General features: G+C 26.1%; 2 protein-coding genes across 7 annotated transcripts; one reads left to right on the top strand and one right to left on the bottom strand.

Annotated features, from left to right (window-relative positions):
- Positions 1–871: 871 nt before the first annotated feature.
- On the top strand, positions 872–2,539 carry LOC112693457 (anaphase-promoting complex subunit 10). 2 transcript variants are annotated; one of them, XM_025568549.1, is made up of 3 exons: positions 872–1,067; positions 1,259–1,428; positions 2,067–2,539. In XM_025568549.1, exons 2-3 carry the CDS (start codon positions 1,302–1,304, stop codon positions 2,504–2,506), a joined length of 567 nt encoding a protein of 188 aa, XP_025424334.1. In that variant the 5' UTR covers positions 872–1,067; positions 1,259–1,301; the 3' UTR covers positions 2,507–2,539. The 2 variants fall into 2 exon arrangements, with proteins under 2 accessions (XP_025424334.1, XP_025424333.1); XM_025568548.1 differs by having other exon boundaries at positions 874–1,067; positions 1,300–1,428; positions 2,067–2,538.
- A 3,079-nt stretch (positions 2,540–5,618) lies between these two features.
- On the bottom strand, positions 5,619–10,577 carry LOC112693445 (BTB/POZ domain-containing protein 17-like). 5 transcript variants are annotated; one of them, XM_025568528.1, is made up of 10 exons: positions 10,559–10,577; positions 10,224–10,299; positions 10,024–10,164; positions 9,778–9,957; positions 9,592–9,711; positions 8,025–8,099; positions 6,712–6,842; positions 6,411–6,649; positions 6,152–6,339; positions 5,619–6,093 (listed from the first exon to the last, which is right to left on the bottom strand). In XM_025568528.1, the coding sequence occupies exons 2-10, from the start codon at positions 10,284–10,286 to the stop codon at positions 5,656–5,658; spliced, it is 1,575 nt and encodes a 524-aa protein (XP_025424313.1). In that variant the 5' UTR covers positions 10,287–10,299; positions 10,559–10,577; the 3' UTR covers positions 5,619–5,655. The 5 variants fall into 5 exon arrangements, with proteins under 5 accessions (XP_025424313.1, XP_025424316.1, XP_025424314.1 ...); XM_025568531.1 differs by having other exon boundaries at positions 10,024–10,111; positions 10,559–10,576; XM_025568529.1 differs by lacking the exon at positions 10,559–10,577 and having other exon boundaries at positions 6,152–6,336; positions 10,224–10,372.
- Between the last annotated feature and the right edge of the window lie 2,733 nt (positions 10,578–13,310).

A 13,310-nucleotide genomic window follows, 5' to 3' on the forward strand; every position in this document is an offset into this window, starting at 1 on the left:
ATTATGAATTGAAAAATTTTAAATTTTGAATATATATGACATTCATTTTTCAAGTAACTCCGATAGGCCAACTGTCCAAGAGTCCAAATCAAGATCTAAAAAGAGAAAAAATTTCCAAGAGGCCAATTTTTTCAACAAATATTAACTGTGGGTCAGCTGACTCCCTGAACCCCCCCCCCTAGATCCGCCCCTGGATCTGTGGAACTTATCAACTACATTGACTTTTAGCTTTGGGTAGTTTTGTATTATAATAAACCTATTAAAAATATGTTGCGTACATTAATGCGTTTGAAATCAAGGTAGGCACGATAACGCACAAGTACCAAGAATTATTATAAAATTTATTTTGTATGATATAGACCGGGATAACGAGCCCTCCCGGAGTCTCGGATTCGAGGCTTCTTCCCTAACCTTTGAACATGACATTGTTTACATAATAAATGTATTTACTAACCGCTACCCTATTTTGGAAATCCTTAACTGTTTAAAGACTAAATTTACAGTTCCAAAAAGCTTTAATAAATTACTATAAAATTGACCACAATGTGCATTGTATGCATTTAAAAATAATAGAGCAATAATAAAACAAATAAAAAAACAATTCACAATCATTGCCGCAAATTCTATTTCTGGATTTAGGGTCTAGTTGGGTAATTGTAAATTAGGCTGATAACATAATAAAACACTGATAAACCCATAGATCTTATACCACAAAATAGATTAAATGCTATTCTGTGCTTATACCATAGAGTAAGAATATACCATGATTAAAGATATAATTATTATAATTTTAATTATATCTATAATCGTGGCTTATACTAAAAGCGCGCGAGATAAGACAGTGATAAGATATGTTCGATTTATGAGCGATCTGATTGGTTGATGAATTTTGCTCCGGATTCTCTCGTGCCTTTTATCAATTACTATTGGATTATTTCTAATGTAACCATCGTCCACTATGGATGAAAATTGAAATTCGAGAATCGAAATTAACGAACGTAAGTAACCGCATTATAGAGATAACGCTGTGGATGTAAATTGAAAGTCAAGAATCGAATTTAACTAACGTAAGTATCCACATTATATCCGAGTTTAGTTTCAGTTTCCTTATTTTTAATTATTGAACGCTTTATTGTTGGATTAACGTCAATAAACGTGATCAATTGTAATTCGAATTGTTACACCACAATGATTCAAACTTGATCTACCTTAGTTGTACATCGTTCAAATACAAAACGATATTAAAATATAATTTCAGATTATCGTATTTCGTATAATTGTTTTTTACGTTATTGGTAGTAATGGCAAATCCCGATAACAATAATGCATCTGACGAAGAGAAAATCGATCCCATGAAAGACGTGCGTGCTGGAATAGTACGTGAAGTGGGAAGTCAAGCAATATGGAGTCTTTCTTCGTGCAAACCAGGTAAGGTTTGTTTTTATCCATTCTATAAATCTAGGTACCTAATCAACTTATGAACAATAGTCCAATCAGCCTTATTCAAAATGTATAAATTTAATCGCCTAAAAATTAAACTTAATAGCACACTATACCAATCTTATTTTCATTTTCTATTTAATTAATATATTTATTAAATAGATTTTATATCAATCTTCATGAAAAACAAAATTTTAAAAAAGAAAATTAAGCCTAACCATTTTATATATTGGATTCATTATAATTTTTTATAACCTTCCATTTTATCAATTTTTTTTTTTTTTATATTATCGGTTTTAAATAATCATCATGTAAACTGTAAATAAAATTATTATTTGTGCTCAGCCATTGAACTATAAACATCATAATTAGTTGTAGAAAAACATTTAAATTTTAAAAACATTCAAAAATCTTAGCTGAAAGTTAAAACTTTCAGGATGCTAAAGTCTCCCGTACATCCTCCTACCCTCTAGTTTTGGGTATTATAAAATTAACCTATGCTTAATTTAATTCTGATATTATAATTTTTAAGTAATTAATCTTTTATCATATTTAAATGGAAAAAACTTTCTTTTTAGGTTAATAGACTTTATACAATACTTCACTTCAATCATTATTTATTTTAGGTTTTGGTGTTGACCAGATAAGAGATGACTGTATGGAAACTTACTGGCAATCAGATGGTCAACTTCCACATTTAGTTAATATTCAATTTAGACGTAAGACAGTGGTACGTGATATATGCATATACATTGATTATAGACTTGATGAAAGTTATACACCTGGCCGCATATCAGTGCGAGCTGGCACAAATTTTAATGACTTACAAGAAGTTGAGGTAGTAGAACTCAATGAACCGTATGGTTGGGTAAGAATAATGACTAAAGATATCAACGATTCAATGTTGAAAACTTATATGCTACAAATTGCTGTTATTACCAATCATCAAAATGGAAGAGATACACATATGAGACAAATCAAAGTGCACTCGCCTGTTGAAAAGAAAGATCCTCTTATTGGCAATTTTAGTACTATAGAAATGAGACAATATACAATTATTAAATAAACTATTTAATTTTATTATTTTTTTTATAACATTATAAAAGCAATTTTATCATAATAATAGTTTATAATAATAAATTTCTCTTTGACATCAAATATTTATGTAACTCAATTATAATATTCAGAATCTCTAATTCTCTAAAAAATCTTTTAAAGAAAAAAATGTTTTGACCTACTATTATTTATAATAAATTATGATGTATAAATGACATATGCCTTTGAATTTAATTTTATTGAGAATAAATTATATTTTTATTTTATGGATTCTTATATAAGATCTATTATTATATGGCAAAAAAAATTTTACTCAATTTATAGTAATATTTATAAAGTACGTTTTAAAATGAATATACTCATAAATATGTTTTGTTTTAGGTAATATACCGTTATTAAATTAAATAACTTAAAACGGACTTAAGTATCATATTAAAACATTTTTTTTGTGTTCTGTATAAAATTTCTAATGGCTTATTTGTATGTATACTGAACTGAACTTTTATCTTATTTTTTGTTGATGACCAAAATTGATGTTTGTCTCTCATTAAATGAAACATTTTATTTTTTTAGTCTAGTTAATTAACTTTTTATATCTTTTCATTTTAATGAAATTAATTTAATATACTTTTAATTTGTATTTGTTGCCTTAATTAAATGTAAATATTATCGTCTTGACAAATGTATTTTAAAAAATGTGAAGTGCATAATTATCAAGATAAATTATTTTATTCTGTAAAAATTTCTTGTTACAATAAACCGTAATAAAAATATCACCAAAATATATTTTATTTTTAAAAATGTTAAACAGTAAGATATATTTCATTGTCATGGAGAGGAACAAAAAAAGTGAAGAATTTCAAGTACATTTTTTTACCTGTTTGCAAGGGCGCCCATATGGGAGGCAAGGGAGGGACATGTCCCCCCTGGAAAATGTTAAAAATCTTGGAAAATTGTTTGCTATGTTCAGAATATATTTATTTAAAAATTTAATTTAATATATGAAAATTTATAATTTATTTATGAAAAATCTATTTATTTAATTTGGAAAATCAGGTTATCAACTATAAATAACAATACGCTTTTTCGTTTATATTCTATGGATAATTATCAATTCTTAAAATATTGTGTATTTCCTGAAATATGGTTTGTATATATGTGTGTGTACACCACCATAATATTTATAAATTAATATTTTAATAAATATAACTAATGTTTTAAGTGTCCAATTTATATTATTAATTAAATAAAATTTGAATAAATTACTTTTATGGTAAATTGGTTAAATAATTATTAATTTATAATCTTCCAATTTGATATATATAATGTAATAGTATAATGTAAAATTGTAAACTCCTTCCTATATCATGGGTCATTCCTATTTATGAATAAATTAATAAATTAAAAATTCCCCTCCTTAAGAATTTTTCTATGGGCACCCTTGCCTGTTAGTACTATAATACAAACCCAAGACTGTCTTCCCTTCCTTTACAAAATTTGATCACCTATCTGACATATAATCTGGTGATTTTCAAGTTCATAAATTTGTCCGTCATTAGTGTCTAGTTATATAAATTTAATCATCCATCTCCCTAGTCGAAAAATGTTTATTGGATAGTTGGAAGTGATTTGCGACTTCTAAAAGTTAATTTGTGAAATATTATTGGTTTTGAAGGAATTCGTCAACTTTCAGGGGCTTATGAACATATTTTATATTGATTTTAACATAGTATAAAATATATAACTCGATCTTTTATCTGAATATAAAATACATAATTAATTTAATTAGTTGACTTGCATGTATGAGATCAAATTTTGAAATTCGTAATCTAAAATTTAAATGAAGCCGTGACATGGGCACCAGTGTCGGACTGAGTCGAAAAAGCTCAGGCTGTGATTTAGAAAAAAAAGCCCCAATAGGCTGTTTTGATAAGTAAAAAAAAAAAAAAAGGTGCATCACTCAAATTTCACTTATCATGTACATAATCATTTATTTTTCAATACAATTTTATATATAGCATATTTATGATATAGGCACAAATAACTAAATACGTACCTAACTAGAATTCCTTGATTCAACATATTTATTGGTTTTATTATATTTTCAAAAGACTTGAAGGTATTTTACGAAAATTGATGGTCAGCACAACTAAAAAGGTTGGGAGCCCCTGTGTTACATTGATTCAGCCAGTAATTGGTTGGTATAGTAAACTCACTAACTTGGTATAACTTTTAAACATCTTTGTGTAATGATAGCAAATTTTTTTTAAATAAAATAATCATAATTAACCTCTTTAAAGTAAACATTGAGTCCAGTAGTACTGTATTGTCTTATTTTTGTTTAGTTATACCTCATATTAAATTAAACTATTTTGTAATTTGCCAATCAAAAGTGTAAAAATTAAATATAATTAATCTCAGTTGAACTTATAAACTTATACATTTTAAACATAACTCAGTCCAAGAAAAATAAGAATTTAAAGTTCTTACCTTATTAAACTATCATTAAAAGATATAATTAGATATATAAAAAAAAAAAATTAATTAATGCATAGAGTTATTAAGTAAAATTCTGAGAGAAAGTGAAGTACAAATTTTAAAAATTATGGTTTTTTACTATTATTTTAATTATTTCATTTTTAAAAGCATATTAATTAAAATTACTACAATAAATGAAATATTTCAATAGAATAAATCAAAATCTACCAAGTATACTTTTTATTACTTAATTTTAAATCAATGATCTAATAAGTAATAAATAAATTATAGAACACATGACTAATAAAATTATTATTTTTTTCTAAGATAATATTAAACAAAAAAATGGAACCATATTATCTTATAATATATATACATTATGATTTATTTATATTAATTATTTGATCTAAATTATTCAATTAAATATAAATAATATAATTCATAAAACATTGATAAATGTCAATGAATTTAAAAACTTGTCCTATTGTACATGGTTAATTCATCATTCATCATATTCTACTTTAAAACACTTAATTATTATTCAAACAAACGTATAATAAGATTAACAATATATAATAATCAACATAATTAATGATATTGGAAAGTGATTACAGAGATATTTAGAAAGAAAATCAAAACATATAAATAAAATCTTAAATTACAATGCTTATATTAAACTATTTAAAAGTGCACATGTTGTATTCTGGTACCAATATGAGTATCAGTTAATCCAGGTACAATAGGAGTAATTATAACATGGAACTTTAATGATTCATAGATAATGTATGAAACATTTGTGTCATTTATGTTAGTTTTTGGTCGATTAATTGCATCATAAACCATAAAATCATCAATGGTTATTTTAACTTGTTCGTTGTTAAACAACACAACTTTCTGTACAACTGACACAACATGAGTAATTTTATTCTGGAGAGCATACACTAGAATAGCAACACGAACTAAATATGAAAATGTTCTCATTTTTTCATCTTTTTTTAATTTCAGCTCAATTGTTGCACGCACCATTTTGACTATCATCTCTGGTAATACAAGAGAATCACTCCAAGAAATCCATAATGCTTTACCAAACCATAATCCTTTCAAGAACAATTCTACATTCTATTTAACACAAAAGATTTTAAGTTGAAATTAATAAATTGTATTCAATTTTACTTACCCAATGTGTCCTATCAGGTTTTTCTTGGTCTCGTTCAAACAAATCGCTGTTAGTAGTAATTTCTTTTTTAACTGATAGAAAGTCTTTAATTGATTTTTGACATATACTAAATTCGTCTCCCCACCGGGGACAAGTGTACAATCTTGGAGTACATTCTAATAAATTTTTAGCATTTGATTGTTTTTCTTCTAGAAAGAAAGAAATTAAAAGATAATAATACAATATATAAAAGTTAATAATATAATGTCAAATACCATACCTTTTTTTATCATATTATATTCCATTGCTGCAGCCATTTTTTCAACAAAAAAATTCATATTCTGTTTAAGAACAGGTTCTACTAACAATTGAGCTATTATTCGAGGAGGGATCATTGGATATCTAATATAAGACATAACATGTTCTGTTAAGGATATCCTGTACTCTTCTACTGTATCAGAATCGTTACACTCAGTCAATTTTTTTGCAGTCTGGTAATTTAACCAAGAAACTACATATCTATAAATAAAATATTATTTAAGTTTTATAAATCTATATTGAACATTAATTAAGATATTTACTTAAATAATTGTATTTCATCAAGCACAACGAGATCAGACTGTTTTAATAGTCCAACAAGAACATCACATTGAAATGTATTGAAACAATCTACACATGTGTCAATATTCCATTTTATAAAATTTCTGCAAGCCTATAATAATAAAATAATCATTAAAAGTGCTATATAAATTAGTATACATTAATGATTTATAAATATAATTAATATTAAAAGCTACAACAGTATACCTATAAGTTTACTAACACTCAGGGCCGGCTCGAGGAATAGGCGAACTAGGAGCTAGGCACCTGCCTAGAGCTGCACTTTAGTAGGGGTGGCATTTTCAAAATTGACTTGACAATTTTTTTAGTTCTATTGGTGTTTTATAAAAAAAATATTTAAATGAATTTATTCGTGAAAATCACTTACCTATATAATAAAATAATATTGTCTAATGTTATTATATTACTTTATATTACGGCCTACACTGGGCGTTTTCAATTATTCAAAAAATATAAATAACCACATATCCGATAGTCGCGGTAGTGAAAAGTTTTGAGTAATAGTAATAGAAATCATTTTTAAGTCTTTTTACATATAATTTTATTCATAAAATAAAAAATTTAAAAAAATGTTAAGTAGATATGTCACATAAAAAATAGGGGGAGAGGATAAGTTAAAATAAGAGCTTAATTTTTTTTTTTAGAAATGGCAAAATTTCATTTTGCCTAGTGTACTATTTTTGCTTGGACCGGCCCTGCTAACACTTGACATCTCTGTATTAAATTAACAAAATTAAATTTGTTTATTATGAGAGATATTTGATTATGAGAATTAAATTTCAATAGTATGAAATATTATCAACATTGCATCAATATAATTTAAAATTTTTTTAAAAAAAAACTAGATTCATAAAATTTGTAAATACCATATAGTTAATATTTCTTAAATTATTTAATTAAAAAAAAAAAAAATATTTTATTTTGACCAAAATGTTATGATTTTTCAATAACTTAAACTTTTTTTTTTTTTTTAATAGCCTTTTTTGTTATTCAATAAATATTTATATTTAATAGAGAATTCACTATAATTGATGGAATAGGTGTAGATTAGGGAACATACTTCCAAGTAAGGAATAGTGTAATATAAGTAATATAAAATAAAAGATGGTTTAACTAAACTAATGACTCTATGAGAATTTTGCTATCTGGCTAACCTAACCATTTACACCTAATATTGAAAGACGTGCAGTTAGATTCTACTTAAATTGCAAGGGTAGGAGCAGACTTTAAGTAACCCATTATATTTCTTAAAATAAATAAATAATATTCTTACTTTAAATAATTTATTCCATAGTGGCTTGACTTTTATACATTCAGTATCTTGCCAAATTTTACAAAAATATGCGGCCTGTAACAATTAAACAATTATGACCATTTTTTTTAGTTAAATTAATACAAAGCTAGAAAATATAAATTATAATAAATCGTGATATTGGAAAAAATTAAATGATGTTTTGTTTTAGTATGTATCATTAAAGAAATATTAAATAATTTTATAACAAAAAATAAAATTGCTTTTATTTTGAGCTAACTTAAAATAATATAATACACTAAAATATTATTTTCTTCAATGAACCAACTGTCAAACTTCCTTGAACACTAAAAACTATTTACATTAGTTTACACTGTATCAAATGTAGTGGAAATTACACTCTTTTCAACAACTGTAAAATAAGCCTTCAGTTCAAGTTTTTCTACAGCTTAATATAAAATATATCCAGTTCACGAACTAGAATTATTTTAGTTTTTAGTTCAACCCAAAGCTTGTCTCCGTTATTTATAGGAAAAAAACTAAAAAACCTAAACTAAAAAATTTTTTTGGTAAAAGCTGTTAAAATAAAAAATTTAAAACAATGAATATATTAATTCATTACATTAAAATTGTGAATAAATATGTATTCAAACATAAATTAATACAAAATTACATACATTTAATTTAATTTAATATTAAATATTACATATTATTTTATTTAACCTTATATTGATTCATGCCCAACAAAATAATTTATGCTAACCTCTTATATATTTTTTTTTTGGAATTTGGAAGTATTGAACTACTAACATTGAAATTGAATTTATTGGAATATTTAATATATTCTAACTTTATTATTGTGAGGTGTCAAAATTATTGTATTACTATTATTATTATACGAAAAGTAGTCACAAGAACCCATTACAATGCTAAATATTAAATTTTGCACCAACCAATTTTTATTTTATCACTAAGCAAGAACCCTATTATGCAATTCTATCTTCATAATATACATTCGTGAAATCATGAATTAAGATAGAACAACTCTGAACTATGACATTTCTAATTTGATAACCAAATAACCTGGTTTGTGATTTATTTTTGATATTGTTTATTCTTTTATCTTATGATTTATTTTTAATTTTGATTTGAGATTATTTTCTTTTTTTTTTACGTGAAAATGTACATTATATATTAAGTATAGTTTTTTCAAGGACTTATTTATAAGTAACAAGCATATGATAGATGAAAATAATTCATTGGGTGGTAACTGATAATCTTATTTGATACCTTATTTGCTAATATCAATATTTGAATCATAATTTATTTTATTCATATTTATTTTGAAATTATATGCAGGTTTTTCTTAATTAAATCTTTTTATTTTTAATTTAATACACTTTTTTTACAAACTTAGACAAATACCTCAATGTTTTATGTTTTCCATATTATTTTATTCTTTATATTTTAAAGAAAAATCCTGTAAGCTTCAACCAAGTGACTTAGCCACAAATTGGAAAATCTAAGACTTCATAATATTATATTTAATATTTACATAATAATTTCAATCAAGGAAAATTATACTTACATTAACCATCATCGGTTGATTTATTGACAGTACATATTGAAACCAAGTTACTAATTGACCCTGATTAGCAGCATCAGCTATATGCTCACACATGTATTCAACACAGAGTACGGTAAGATCCTAGAATAAATATATAAGACAAATTATTGTTTTTATATTTAATACATTTTATGAAATATTATTTACCTTGACATTATATTTATCAGCTAACACCAACATTGGCATAATATTATTATGTTCAAGTGTTATTTCACCTGTATAAAAATATTGAAGAAAAAGTGGAAATACTTCAATACATAGTGGAACTTCTTGTAATTCAATGACATTTTGGTGTGAATCACTCCTTTTAGAATTCATCAACATGGACTATAAATAAATTAAATTATTTAATTAAATTAAATTATTTAAAAAAAAAAAATCTATTAAAATCACCTCAAATACATCGCTAGATATACACAACATAAAGCGATGTGCAGGATATGACACTCCTCCCACCACAAGAGTAATATCAGTTAATAGTCTGTTGACATACACATTTTGGATTTTTTTCAGAAGAGCATTAGAATTGTCATTCTAAACATTATCAAAATATACACTTTTTTTTTTTTCTTAAGAATATGAAGATAACTTACAACATTAGGCATAGCATATGAATGATCCATTTCATACTCAGTTGACATTCTTCGACGCTTCATTCCCAAAGACTTACTAAAATAAATATGCAAAATATGCAATATTTTATAATAGGATTAATAAATATAAAAGAAATTAATACATAATAATTTTTCAATCAAAAATGAGAAATTGTAATCTACAAATTATACAGAAATAAACAAATAAATACAGGAATACACCACTGATTGTGCGTATGCCCTGGATATAAATGATAAAGATTTATTAATATTTTAAGCGGTAAATTTAAATTTTAAGCAATTTGATATCAAACAGGTTACTTTTAAGTTATTACCTACAAAAATGCCATGACTATTAAACAAAATGAAATATAGTCAGGCCCGTATTTACAAAAAATTGTCCTCAATAAATTTACACATAAACAATATTTGTTGAAGGGTTTTTGATGGTAGCAGCATCGTTGATGTATCCACATAGCCGAGTTCGATCCCCGCATAGGTTAAATAAAATTTTTCACTTTTTTTTTTGAACGATAGTTTTGTATTTGATTTGATCTCTTATCGTCATGAATATTGTTTGCATTTTTTTTTTTTCAAAAAATTGGAACTTTAATTTTAAAAATTTTAGGACTTCGCTCGTTACGCCTGCCGGCTCCACTCACAAACTCGAGTGCCACTGCACGGCACTGTTCGGGGGGGATGGGGCTTCGCCCAAAGAGGACTTTTAATCTAAATCTAACCTAGTTTTTGTAGAAACCTTGATACTGTTGTAAATGGGATTATGCTCTGCATGTGAACCTAAAACCTCACTCCGCGAGTAAAACTCTGAATCGTCATTTGTACTTTTTTTGTATTTTTTCTTGCGCATCGAATATCTAGTGCTGTGAAACGGACTATAGGTACTGATATAACCTCATAAAATAATTGTTATACCGATTACAAAAAAAAAGTGGAAAAAAATGCAATAAATAATATTTCCCCCACCACGGTATTATTGAACTCACCATATCCCTCACTTTAATGGTGGTCTCGCGTTACCAATTGCACCATGACATCACAGAAGTAAAATTGGAAAAAATAGATTATTTAATCAAAACTATCAAACTTCAATAGGCTGTTACTTCCAAAACACCTAATCGTTTGCGCCAATTTTCGTTTGCACTATCGTTTTCAGCGTTAAAAAATATATAAGTTGACGTAAGAAAAAATGTTGGGTGTCCCGTAAAGTAGAAATATACCTTTTATTTATTTTATAAAATGGCTTTTTCATGTGAACTATGTAACAAAATATTCACTATAAAGACATAAAAAAAATATTCATATGCAAATGAATATTCGGAATTCGCATACTTTAGGTTTGAGATTTTATATCCATACTTCATAGATTTAACGAAACAATTTTTTTTTTTTTACAAATTTATAGGTAGTTCAACAAAAAGTATAAGATATACCTTATGACAACCAAAATTTTAAATTTTATATCATTTAATGAATTAATTAATGCATCGATGGCTATATTAGTATTGCTCCCAATGTATTATTGTATCTTTCAGGTACGGTGCCAAGGGGGGGGGGGGGCTCAAACCCCTCCAAAAAAGTGCTCCCCCCCCCCTTGCCCCCCAGTGGCGCATCCAGTTTTTTTTTGGTGGGGGAGGGGTCGAAAGTGGCTATAGCTATATTCAAAGGCATATTTACGGGAGGGACCGAATGGGCACTGGCCCCCTGGCGGAATGTGCCTCCAACAAAATCATGCCAGGTAGTGATGATCAAAATTAGTCTTGGTCTTGAGGTCTCGCAAGACTCTTACTGCAAGACCAAGACCAAGATTAGGCTTGCAAGAACAAGAACAAACCAATACCGAAACTGCAAGACCGAGATCAAAACAAGACCATCACTGCAAGACTCCTGCAAATTTTTTTTTCCTCCGAAAACACATTAGTTATCTAGATTTCATTAACTAATAATTTATAATGAAAATAATAAAAATTATGTTTATTGTTATTAAATTTGATCAGTATTCGAGGAAATGACGCATTATTGAATAAATGATTAGAAATAAATGAAATTAACATTACAAAATAACATAATATAGTTGTTTCATACTTAGCAATTACTGAAAAATTATTTTTTTCCCCTAAAATCGATAAAAACGTCGAAAGTTGTCTTGCTCATAGAATAATTTATGACTTACATCCATAAAACATCTCTACTTTGAATCGAATATACCTACTAATAATTTCTGGAAGTCATTACGGACTACGGTAGATATAATTTTGATTGGAAGTACGTTTTTATTTTCGTTCGTAGTTTGTATGATTTTTTTATACTAGACATTGTGTATTTAAACTAGTGTCTTATACTGCATATTATTTCATTACTGTCTTAAACTTGTAGTCTGTTGGTAATACGCCTTGTTAGTTGTTGTTACTGTACCTTTAAAATGAGTGACATTAAAAACACACAATGTGAGAGTGTGAATGAATTATAAGATGTAATAGGAACTTACAAAGTTAATTATACTGGTAAATTGATTCATCAAATACAAATACAAGTAAAATAATATAAACATAATATTTTATAATGCAAAGTTTTAAACGAGTAGGTACCTACGATAAAAATTAAATTGTTTGATTGTTTTATATTATTGTTTTAGGTATTAATATACTATGTAATATATTGGACTTAAGTTTCATCTTAGAAGTCATAGCAAAAAACCTACACAGCTATAATAATTTAGTTTTATTTTTTTTTATATTTTGTGAAAATAGCAAGAGTCTTGGTCTTGTTTTGATCATTAATAATGCCAGGATAAAAAAAAGTCATGCGATCTGTATTCATTACCAATCGACAGTTTCAGTAGAGTACAGTAGTCCAATGTTCATTTTATATTTTAAATGTATTTTTATTATTCTTGTCTAAAAAAAAGTTTCATCATGATTTAAAAATTTGTTAAGCTCTCTCGGTCACCAAATTTAGCTATACCACTAACCACATCTTTGGCTATATTATGTTAACTTAAATATAATTAATATTTCAAAAGATATATATATATATATATATATATATATATATATATATATATATATA

Source organism: Sipha flava, unplaced genomic scaffold (genome assembly GCF_003268045.1).
Source record: "Sipha flava isolate LNK unplaced genomic scaffold, YSA_version1 87_pilon_pilon, whole genome shotgun sequence".
Classification (NCBI taxonomy): domain Eukaryota; kingdom Metazoa; phylum Arthropoda; class Insecta; order Hemiptera; family Aphididae; genus Sipha; species Sipha flava.

Coding starts and splice junctions, on each gene's coding strand:
- LOC112693457 (XM_025568549.1), top strand. CDS start 1,302: ATGGCAAATCCCGATAACAATAATGCATCTGACGAAGAGAAAATCGAT. Junction 1,429..2,066: donor TCTTTCTTCGTGCAAACCAG/GTAAGGTTTGTT, acceptor TATTTATTTTAG/GTTTTGGTGTTGACCAGATA.
- LOC112693445 (XM_025568528.1), bottom strand. CDS start 10,286: ATGAAGCGTCGAAGAATGTCAACTGAGTATGAAATGGATCATTCATAT. Junction 9,712..9,777: donor CTGATAAATATAATGTCAAG/GTAAATAATATT, acceptor TATTTATTCTAG/GATCTTACCGTACTCTGTGT. Junction 6,340..6,410: donor ATATAATATGATAAAAAAAG/GTATGGTATTTG, acceptor CTTTCTTTCTAG/AAGAAAAACAATCAAATGCT.